This window comes from Mercurialis annua, linkage group LG1-X (genome assembly GCF_937616625.2).
Source record: "Mercurialis annua linkage group LG1-X, ddMerAnnu1.2, whole genome shotgun sequence".
Lineage (NCBI taxonomy): Eukaryota > Viridiplantae > Streptophyta > Magnoliopsida > Malpighiales > Euphorbiaceae > Mercurialis > Mercurialis annua.
In genome coordinates this window covers 63467824-63479135 of record NC_065570.1, presented here as the reverse complement: position 1 = coordinate 63479135, position 11312 = coordinate 63467824, and the positions used below count along the sequence as shown (strand labels likewise).

Genomic DNA, 11312 nt, shown 5'->3' with positions numbered 1-11312 from the left:
GAAATACTGTATGAAGAGAAGATAAGAGTTTGCCTCTAGGTATTTGACCGCATAGGATCAGGCTTAAAGGCCCGCTTGCGCCATGACCCCGGTAGGTTTTGCTTTCGCTCTTCGCCTAAAGCTGCAACTTCATCGGAATGGATAGCATATGTCTATGTCTTAGACTTATCTCCGCTTGCCACGCACTTATACAGGGCAAAAGGATGTGTTTTTGCTTATATACTAGTAGTCAAATCGTCGTGCGTGGGACATATTCTACTCTGCCTAAACTTCCACGATCTACAGGTTCCTCTTCTCCAGGAACTGATCCTCCGGTACTGTGAAGCTATAAGGAATCATACCCAGTGGATTACGAAATAACAAAAAAGTAAAAGTGCATGTATTTAATTTATTCGGAGCTATTAAAACGTGATCCAATTTTTTGACTTCTCTTGAGAAAATAGCTAAGCAGATTTGGAATAATCTATCTTAATCATATTTCATCTTCAAAATCTATCACCACCTGCTAAACCTATTTCATCTTCTACATTTATCACCATTGTCGTCACCCACCTCACCTTGCTAAACACTAAACAATTTTCAATTTTCTAAACTTTTTAAAATTATGAGTCTATTCAATTTGCTAAAAGTTTATCTATTTTCTCAAAATTAGTTTAATTATATAATAGCAATCGTGTATCATTTATTGTTTATTTTAAGTATAAAAATTATCAATTGTATTTCAACATAATCTGAATACATTAAACTGAATCTTAATTGAATAGATTTCGGCAAATTGACCACACTAAAAAGCATTTAAATATTTCAAATAGTTAAGATAAATTCCGAAAAGTCTAAAAAGATCTAATTTTTTTTGGAAAAATGGTTATTGATGTCCTTAAAATTTGTCTACAGGATCAAGTGAGCTCCTAATGTCTGAAAAGGTTCAAATATGAGCCTAACATCTTAAAAAGTGTACAATCTATGCCCTGAGTTTAACTCATAAATGAAATGTTAGAGTTTAATTGTCAAAATCGAAGAACCTAGTTATTCACTTTTTAAAATATTAAGAGTATATTTTAATCTTTTCGGATATTGAGAGTTTATTTGATCCTAAAGTCAAACTTTAGAAGTATAAATAACTTTTTTTTTTCAATTTTTACATTAAACCTTTTTGAAGTATAGTTTGCACCATTTCTAAAAGGCTGATTCTCTGAAAAATACTCCATCTTTTAATTCAATTCATTTGCACCCTGACGTTGTAAAAATATTAATTTTACTCAATTGAAGACCTTTCGATTTCAATTGCACCCTCAATCATCAAAATCCACACCTTTTAATTTCAATTATACCCTAAAGCAATCAGATTAATTGACCTTTTTTTTCAATACTTTAAATTTTAATAAATATTATAAATAGAGCTCAATGTTATAATTAAACAAAAAAACCATCTTCGCTAAATTTTAAAAGTCAATAATAATTTTTTTTATCGACTAACATTATTTCATAATCAACAAAATTGTGAATAAGAATCAGTTTAATGCGAGTATAAACAAACTAGTATTTGGATTGATAAAGAGAACTAATTTTTTTGGCCTAATTACTTAAAAACACCCCAACTTGAATTTTTTTTTTGTTTATACCCCGACGTAGGAAAAATTTCAATTATTATTTCGGGTTTTTTATTTTCAACTGTCACGACCCAATTTCATGAATCGTGACTGGCGCTAGGGTATGGGTATGGTTGTACCAAAACCCGTAGCAATCCTTACGGAAATCAAATAAACATTTAAACCTGCAGAAAAACTGCTCGGGGGCAACCGAGACTCCAACCTAAGTCTAGCAATTTATAATACAGTTCTAATATAAATAACTTAAGTATCTGAAATATTCCACAGCATGCCTTAAATATAATAATAAAATATTCCAGTGTAAACATCACTACTAAAATGCAGCGTTTTAGCGACGGATTTTTCCGTCGCTAAAACGCCGTTTTCCGTCGCTAAACCCTTTAGCGACGGATTTGCCGACGGATGGTATCCGTCGGCAATTGTGGCGTCGCTAATCGGTTTAGCGACGCCTCAATATTATCCGTCGCCATTTGGCGACGGATTCATCCGTCGCCAAATGGGAAATATCCGTCGCCAAACACGTCTTGGGCGACGCGGTTGGCGACGACAGGGGACGTGTTTGGCGACGGATAAGTCCGTCGCCAAACGGCGACGGAAATATCCGTCGCCATTTATCCGTCGCCAAATGGCGACGGATATTTCCGTCGCCATACTCACATTTTTAAAAAACGGGTTGCATTTAGCGACGGATTTCAAAAACGGGTTGCATTTAGCGACGGATGAAATCCGTCGCTAAAATGCAAAATCCGTCGGGAAATGTAATCTATTTGGGCAGAATATTTTCGCTTTCCGGCTTTTAATTAAATATAAATCCTGTGTTTAATAACGCACAAATTGTAAAAAAGATTAAAAAACACTGAAAATACTAAATAATATATATATAAATATATAACGTACGATACATCAGAACTGTATACAAAAACATCGCTATATTAAAGTACTACAAGTCTGTGGTGCCGTCATCTGTGACACCGTCATCAGTAGCGGGTGGAGGTGGAGGTGACGGTGGAGGTGGCGGTGGTGGAGGAGTGTGTAGCACATCTCCCTGGGCCCGCTGCTGCAACTGCTGCATCGCCGCCGCAACCGCAATCTGGACCTGATCACGGATCGTATCCGCGAACTGAGCGATGAGATCTGTACGGAATCTCTCATCGGCGGCTGGCGACACGGTCTGAGAGGAGGTTCCGGGTCGTCTACTAGAAGTACCCCGCTGAGAGGCGACGAACTCAGAACCAACTGAGCCTAATCCGTACACACGCCGCTTCTTCACCCCCTCAACAGCGAGATAAACCTGGTCTGGGTCCACTGGGGTAGATGCAGTACTCCCCTCGGCTGTCTGTGTGGCAGCCAACATCTCCTGCTCAAACCGCTCCTACAAAAACAACGTAAAACAATTAGTTAAATATGAATTCTGATATAATGAACAACTAAAACTTTCACGTTATTTTTAATAAAAATCCGGCAGCATTTCGTTTATAAAATGAACATCACCCATTTTTCAGGGAAATCCTGCAGACATAAAATTGTACAATTCACATATCAACAACCAAACCACTTAATTCTAAAAAACAAAAAAGTTAATTAATTCAAACTAAATAGATTACGCGATTCAAACAATTAACCTATTATATTCAAACTATTTAATTACTAGTTTCAAACAATAAAGTTTAAAGAGATACTTACAGCTGCAATCCTCGCGCGCTCGTCCACGAATCGTGTCGGGTCAGCCTTCAGAGTGTGCATCCGCTTGTGCACCTCAGCATGTGTCGGCTCACGCCCCAGCTCCCTAGCCTGCCACACAAATTTAGTAATTTGTAAGTTCAATTAACAAAAAAATATAACACAAAATGCAATAGTAATTAAAATAAAGAAAATATACCAAAACAGCCTTATGCTTCAAAGCAGACATCGAGCCTCCGGTATGTCGAACCGGTCCAGTACCAGGTCCGGCCGGCTCGCTCATCCGATTGGCCCGCGCCTGGGCCGATTTCTTCTTTGCGTCATCAGAGTCCCAAACTCTCTCCCAGGCCTCCCATACGTCGTCTGTAATAGACACGTCTCTCTCACGAGAAGTCTTGTAGGTCGACAGCCTGTCGGAATAACGGTTCGCAGCATGCTTCTCGAAAGTACTGCGGATGACTCGTTCCTCGAATTCGTCCTCCCAGAAGAATTTTTTCTGCGGAAGTGTTAATTTTAACAAATTAATTAAACAAATAAATATAGATAAAAAATATAAATTTGTTATTCAATTACCTTAAACTCCTCGAAGTAAAAAGAAACAGCTTCCTCAGGCAAAAACCTCCAAGCGGTGCCTGCTGCCCACCACCGACTCTGGAAGATTTCCCGCAACTCTCTGGATACCGTGCTGGTATCGAGCAACCTGTTCCTGTTTCTCGAAAATCACTATGACTTAGAAAAATATTATATATAACACATTTATTATTAAGAAATACAAATTTTTTATTTACCTCTGTGCGTTAGGGATGACTCGGACTCTGCCAGCGGCATCCAAGACTTCCCCCTCAAGAGGCTGGCGCCGAGCTCGAGGTCTACGAGGTGCTGGAGCTGGCTCCACACCCTCCTGTGCCTCAGCCACCTCTGGAGGAGCTGCCAGGTCATCCTCCTCCTCAACAACAGCTAGTGTGGGGGGCCGAGTCCGGCCTGTCCCACTAGCACTCCTCCCTCGCATATCTGCAAATAAATCAATTTTAAACAAAGAATCTATATTGCGTTAATGAAATGCTGCGTTTCATTAACGCATCATTTAGCGACGGATATATTGAATCCGTCGCTACAATTAGCGACGGATTCAAAATATCCGTCGCTAAATTGGGCCCAGTGAAACGGTGAGTTTCGCTGAGCCCACTTTAGCGACAGATGGGATATCCGTCGCTACATTTAGCGACGGATATCTATAATCCGTCGCTAAATGGCGACCAAAAAAGGGCGGGAGGCTTCCCGCGTAGCAAATTTGGGATTTTCCCGACGGATTTTAAATCCGTCACCAAATCCGTCGGCAAATACAGATTTGGCGACGGATTTATAATCCGTCGGGAAAATCCGTCGGGAAAACCATGCTTTTTAGTAGTGCATGCTAATAATAAATAATCGGTCTAAACAATAATCCCAATGCAATAACAAATGTAATATATAAACTAGTTTTACTGCGGTCTAAGAGTTTGAAAACAGAAACTAGTTTAATAACATAAAAACCTCCGAGGAATCAAAAGAATCGGAGTGGACCAGCTTTCAAATCATAAACCTGGAAAATTTGGAAAAACAACGGGGTCAGATATACTGAGATGAGTTCGCAATACTATTTACATTTATTAAGTTTAAAACCCTTAAATCAAAACATTTTATACTAATATAGTATGATTATGGAAAGCAGTATTGAAATGATCCCAGCGTAAGTATGACATAGCATACTGATAAACCCAGAGTGGACGGGAACATATCCTCGTCATATACCAGCGTAAGCAAGACATTTGTCTGCCGATCTCAGAGTACTTACCGGTGCACACAGTCTCGATACAAGCCTATCGAGTAGCTCGTTTCAATCCAGATCCATAATTGCTTAAAACAGTTCAAAAGCATTTATAATACTAAAATAAATTGCGGTACTTAATAAAGCGGTAAATAGCACTACAAACTCACTGCTTGCTATCCACGTGAATCTTGGCAAACAGCTAACCCTGCGTAGACTCCGAAGCACGAGCAGTCGACGGGTCTAAAACAATATATAAGTTAAAATCCGAACATCCCCTAACTCTAAGATTACTAAACACCACATAGGACTATTATCTTAACACAACCAAAGAACAACATTCAAAACACAGTAAGCTCAAAGCCAAAGTACATTACATATCCAACTAATACAATAACTAGTTAAGGTTAGGTGAGTTCTCGTTTTAAAAACAATCCAGAGTAATATAATTCAAACACCTTTCGATATCCAAGAAATCCCAGAGTAACGTGTTAGCCATATATCAACTATATGCTTAACACAACATGTCGGGCGACACAAGTCTAACCCGACCCAGCCAGAGTAAAATCCAAAGTTAAATCCTTTAAAACCAAACCAATGTATTTGAAAATAAAGAACTCACTATAAGCTTAACCCAACACAAGTCAAAGCCATAACAACAAAATATAACAATATTGCCAACACTTGGCCACTTTCACCCGGAGTTCATACATCTCAAATAAAACACCTTAAGTGTAACTAAACATGATTTCAATCATTTTAAATTAACTAAACTCAAATCTGAAGTATATATTTAAAATAGCTTTAAAATCCTGTAAGAATATCCACAACTCAAATACCAAGACAATCATCGATTATCAAGACAATCCATGGTAAACTAACATCTTTTATAAGTTCAAATCATTGTCAAAATATATTTTCCAGCCTTTAATAACTTGGTTTAAATCAAAATTAAGCCAAATTACTCAAATAACCAAGTATGGCAATTTTGCCGAAAATTGCCTAAACTAGCCAAACGATTAAAAACCAACAATCGATGAAACAATGTATGTTACTACTGATTTAAAACCTTTAAAACAACACTTAGAATATATTATATCAGTAGGTATAGAATTTGAAAACCATATTGTATTCGTAACGTTCAATTTCCTTAAAATCGCCATTTTCGCAAATCGTAGAATTTTTACAAACCAACCAATTTCGATTCTCATTTACAAATAAAAACTTTTTATATCAGTAGCTATTGATATAAGAACACATAATAATCAATCAATTTGGATTCAACCATTTAAATAATTCATTAAACGAATCCAATTCGCACAAGTCTAGAAATCGCCTAATCATTGTTTAATTACACCAATTCGTTATTGAATCATGCCAAACTCTTTCCAAAACTTATAACATCAGATTATATATGTATAACCCATCATTTAATCATATAAGATCAGTAGCTTAAACATAGCATACCAATAACAACAATTCAATCTATCAAAATCCTATATTATGCATTTCTAGGCAAAATCACACAACAACGAATCCATAAATCAATTCGGAGTAAAAACATTACCTAAGAATGATGAACAAGATTATAATTGAGACAATTGATAATTTGAATAATTTATGGACAAAAATATTAATAACAACAAATAGAAAGATTATATCATCTTTTCTCTTATTTAAAAAAATACATATAGATCTTTTAACTTTTAAAATGCTTAAATAAATCCTAATCATTAATTAAAAAATTAAATTGTTTTTTAAAAAAATTCAATCTACCATAATAATTCTCCAATTTAAAAACCCGTCATTAAATATTTAAAAAAAATGTATTTTTTTAATTTTTGTGCTCTTCCTTCCATGGAAGGAAGCAGCAAAACTTTCCTTCCATGGAAGGAGGAGCTGCGTGCTCCTCCTTCCATGGAGGAAGAGCAGGAAGGCTCCTCCTTCGGAAAAAAAAATTGAATTTTTTTTTTAATAATTTTAATTATGTAAGTATTAATTTTATTAAGTCTTTTATTTTGAAGAAATTAATGATAATTAATATAAATTAAATAGTTATTATTAGTTAATTTTTTTTTGAAGATGGTATTTTTGTATAATTAATAACATTAACGTTTAATTAGAATATAAGTTAAAAATACGGGACTATTTTAATCTTTTTTTTAAATGAAAAAAGAACAGTTTAGTACTTTGGTGTAGAGTTGAAAACGAAAAACCCGAAATAGGGTATAATGGAAAATTTTCCTATGTTGGGATATAAACAAAAAAAAAGTTCAAGGTGGGGTGTTTTTAAGTAATTAGGCCATTGTTTTTAGTCCTCTGGTGTTCTTGAAGGAACTCGAAGTCCAATTCTTATACTTGCTCCTAATTGCACCAGATCCTCCACCTGCAATAAAATAAAATAAGTAATGAGCAGCAAACCAATTTAAATATTTTTTACTTTCGCAATATTTGGTTCATAAAATTGAATAGTTTGGAATGTAATAGCTTTTTTTTACTTTTTGGAAGGAGTATTTATTACAGAAAATCATGAAATAGCAATTTCATAAAATAACTATTCTATAAAACAAAACAAAAAATAGTCAATTTTTACAAAATAATTATTCAATTCCGCATCTATTCATGATAGAACATGACCTTTATTTAATTAGGGATGTAATTAGTATTACCTTGCGGACGCCTGAGGCAGCAAAGGAAGCTGAGGTGGCGGAGCCGACAAAGAGACGCAACCACAAAGAATTTTAACGGCATAAATTGAGAGTCACCGACGATGAACAGACCCAACTGGATCTGTTCATCTTTTCATTTAAAATATTGCATGAATCTGTTCATTGGCGGGTTTTCAGGTCTATTTTAAAATAATTATTAGTGTTAAATAATTTAAAAAAGTTTAAAGATTTTTTAAATGTAAAATTAATCATTTATAAATAATATACTCAAATTTAAAAAAAATATTAAAAATTTTGTTTAAATTTTATAAATATAATTTTATTAATAATATTTATTTATATTAAATAAAAAATTATTATTAATTTTTTTTAAAAAAAAGTTATTCATTTTAAATATAAAATTAAATATTATTTAAAATATATATTAAAATATAAAATATTAATTTGAAGAGTGAAAAGAAGTCAATGGATATGCAATTTTTTTTTTATCAGAGATAGAACTATTCTAGAATTAGTTGTTAGTGGGAGTTAGTATGTATTTTTTAAAATTAAATCAGGCAAACCACGGCTTGAGCAAAGGGGTTCGTAGTGCACTTATAAGGACCTGGCCATTAGACCAAGTCCTTCTGTGCAATGTATATGGCAATTCAATGCATGAAAGATAAAATAGAACACAGTTTTTCATTGAATAGAAAGTACATATCTACATTAGTATTTTTGTAGATTAGTCAAAACACTACTAGCTACTAAATCAACTACCCAACAAATCAAGATTTAGCCTCATAAGACACATAATTACTAATAGCTTTAGCCCCTTCAGCAATGGCATGTCTTCCAAGTTCTCCAGGCAAAACCAGCTTCACTGCATCTTGAATTTCCCTAGACGACAATGTCGTTCGTTTAATATAATCGGAAAGCTTAGCTGCTTCATCGGCAATTCTCTCGAATACATCGTTCATAAATGTGTTAATTATACTCATTGCCATTGATGATATCCCGAGATCAGGATGAACTTGCTTTAGTACCATGTACACATATCTTTTGTAACCTTCACCTACTCTTCTTTTTCTTTTCTTTCCAATCTTCCCTGAATAAAGACCAAAAATATATAGTCAAATTCTGAATATTTTAAGTTAACGTATATTTACAAGTTATTTTTTAACAATTTTAATTTATATATTTTAAAAAATTCAGAGAGTCTAGTGAATATTTAACTGAGGTTGAGACAACTATATCAAAACATCAATTCAATTAAAATATGTAATTTTTCTTTCTTAATTGAACTAATCTAATAAATTCACGTTAAAAAGTTCTGATCAAACCACACATTTAAAATATAATTATTGATAATATGTAAAATTCTGACTAGCGAAAAGCCGTATTATAAAATGCTACAACTGCAATGTCAGTCGCAAATCCATCACAAAATTTACCTTCTCCGGTTTTCTTCTTTTTCCGATCTTTGGGCGCTTGCTTTTCTTGTTCTTGAACATCTTTCTTGGACTGATCTTCCTTTTTTGAATTCTCTTCTTGTTTTTGCTGATTTTGTTCTTGTTTTCTTGATGTTTCATTTTGTTCTTGATCGGCACGCTCTTGAATAGGAATTTCTTCTTCTTCTTCAGTGACTTGTTCTTGAGTACTTTCTTGAACAGGGATTATTTTAATATTCGTTTGATGATCAATAATCTCTTCAGTTTCAGCATTTTGATCATCTTGTTGTTCTGATTCTTGAGTGTCACCTTCAAGAACAGCAACTTTCACAGTCTCTTTAATGACTTTCTTTGTCGACTTCAACACTGTTCCGATCACCTTTCTTTTTTTTCCTGATCTCTTTGGAGCCATTTTTTGTTGATTTACGCAGTAAAAAGTGAGAGATTCCCTCCGTGAAATGAAATAATTTGAAGGAAATTTATAAACCCTAGATAAGTAACGAGAGGGATGACATGTGGTAGGACACGTGTCGACTAAGTTCTGGGAATGAATGGCTACGTGTGGTAAAACTGGGTTAATATGCATGCATGATTTCTAGCGTTTTACTGTGTGTCCAAAGCATCTTCTATAATGTTCTTCTAATCCAAAAGATTTAGGGAAAGTTTTGTTTATTTATATATATAAAAAACATTGTTTTACTCAGTTTCAAAAGAAAAAGAAACATTGTTATACTCACCATTTCACAGTGAAAAAGAACTATGTATAATTACATTAAATTTATTATTTGAATAACAAATTTATAATTACATTATTTTTTTTTATTATTTAAAAGATTATCTATGAAGTAATAAATATACTAATATTTGTTAATTAAGTGCAAAACTACTCAACACCGGTTCACATCAACACATGCATGCTTCTTTATTGTAGATATCTAAATCATGCACTAAGCTAAAAAAATTTGGGATTTAGCAAAAATAAAAAATGAAAATAATTATAAAAATAGATGTTAATTTTTTTATCTATAAAAATACTAAATTAATTTAAAAATATTTATAAAATATAAAAATAAAAAAAACTATAAAAATATGGCATGCATACTATTGATATAATTTCAGTCCGTTAAATTCTTGCACATAATGTATATAAACTGATATTAAAATAACATATACCAAAATTATATTAAAAATATACCCATCAAAACATATTAAAATTTTATTAATAGTAAATAAAATTATACCTACATTACACCATATTTTATATTAAAAATTAAACTAACATACTAAAATTATGCATATAAAAATATTAAAAAATTATTATCAATATATCAAAAATATACTAAAATTACACCAATATCATACGAAATGCTCTTTTCAAATGCTCTGCTTTATTTTAATTTTTTATCGGAAATATGGTTAGCGGGAATTAGTGGAAATTAGTTATATTATTAATACTATTGGGAAATTCATTTTTTAATTCAGCCCGCTGACTACAGAGGGTTGTGTCAAACTCACGCCCTTTGAAAGGTGCAATGTGAGCGTTGCCAATTAGGCCACGCTTACTTGCTCTGGTTTATTTTAAATATACTGAATTTTTATTAATAATATACATACTGTATTTTTATAAATAATTTTTATTTTTTAGTAATTTTATAAATATTTTTAAGTCATATATTTATAGATTAAAAAAATTAATACCTATTACTAAATATTTTAAAATTTTAAATATTTTTATAAGAGTCTCTTAAATACTTGTCTTGAGAGAGTCAATGCAGGCCCATCTGTAAGGGCCTCTTTATGGGACTATTAAAGCCCATCAAATTACTTATTCATTAATAACCGACCACCTTTTGATTTGTATTATTTAAAAAAAAAAGACTATATTTTTGTAGTTTGTAAAATAAGACATGGATCCATAGTCTAATTATCGCCCCTCTCTTTTTTCTCACTCAAATAAAAAATCATAGCCGTCAAGAATTTTTTTTTATTTTTCGCTTCGGCTGTCATTAATGATTTATTTTTTCCATTGACAGTAGCTATTCTTTTTTATTGCTTTAAAATAAAATCAATAGCCGACTCATTTTTATTTCTTTTGTTTTTGTTGGTAAATTTATCA

The 11312-nt window shown here is 32.9% G+C and overlaps 2 protein-coding genes across 2 annotated transcripts; both read right to left on the bottom strand.

Moving 5' to 3' along the window:
* Nucleotides 1–2550: 2550 nt before the first annotated feature.
* LOC126674549 (uncharacterized) lies at nt 2551–4299 on the bottom strand. Its single transcript, XM_050369019.1, has 5 exons — nt 4079–4299; nt 3864–3996; nt 3490–3786; nt 3294–3401; nt 2551–2982 (listed from the first exon to the last, which is right to left on the bottom strand). The coding sequence occupies exons 1-5, from the start codon at nt 4297–4299 to the stop codon at nt 2551–2553; spliced, it is 1191 nt and encodes a 396-aa protein (XP_050224976.1).
* Nucleotides 4300–8508: 4209 nt separating this feature from the next.
* On the bottom strand, nt 8509–9658 carry LOC126665111 (uncharacterized). Its single transcript, XM_050357814.2, has 2 exons — nt 9200–9658; nt 8509–8853 (listed from the first exon to the last, which is right to left on the bottom strand). Exons 1-2 carry the CDS (start codon nt 9606–9608, stop codon nt 8534–8536), a joined length of 729 nt encoding a protein of 242 aa, XP_050213771.1. The 5' UTR covers nt 9609–9658; the 3' UTR covers nt 8509–8533.
* Between the last annotated feature and the right edge of the window lie 1654 nt (nt 9659–11312).

Coding starts and splice junctions, on each gene's coding strand:
- LOC126674549 (XM_050369019.1), bottom strand. CDS start 4,299: ATGCGAGGGAGGAGTGCTAGTGGGACAGGCCGGACTCGGCCCCCCACA. Junction 3,402..3,489: donor TGAAGCATAAGGCTGTTTTG/GTATATTTTCTT, acceptor TTTGTGTGGCAG/GCTAGGGAGCTGGGGCGTGA. Junction 2,983..3,293: donor AGCGCGCGAGGATTGCAGCT/GTAAGTATCTCT, acceptor TTGTTTTTGTAG/GAGCGGTTTGAGCAGGAGAT.
- LOC126665111 (XM_050357814.2), bottom strand. CDS start 9,608: ATGGCTCCAAAGAGATCAGGAAAAAAAAGAAAGGTGATCGGAACAGTG. Junction 8,854..9,199: donor AAAGAAGAAAACCGGAGAAG/GTAAATTTTGTG, acceptor GTCTTTATTCAG/GGAAGATTGGAAAGAAAAGA.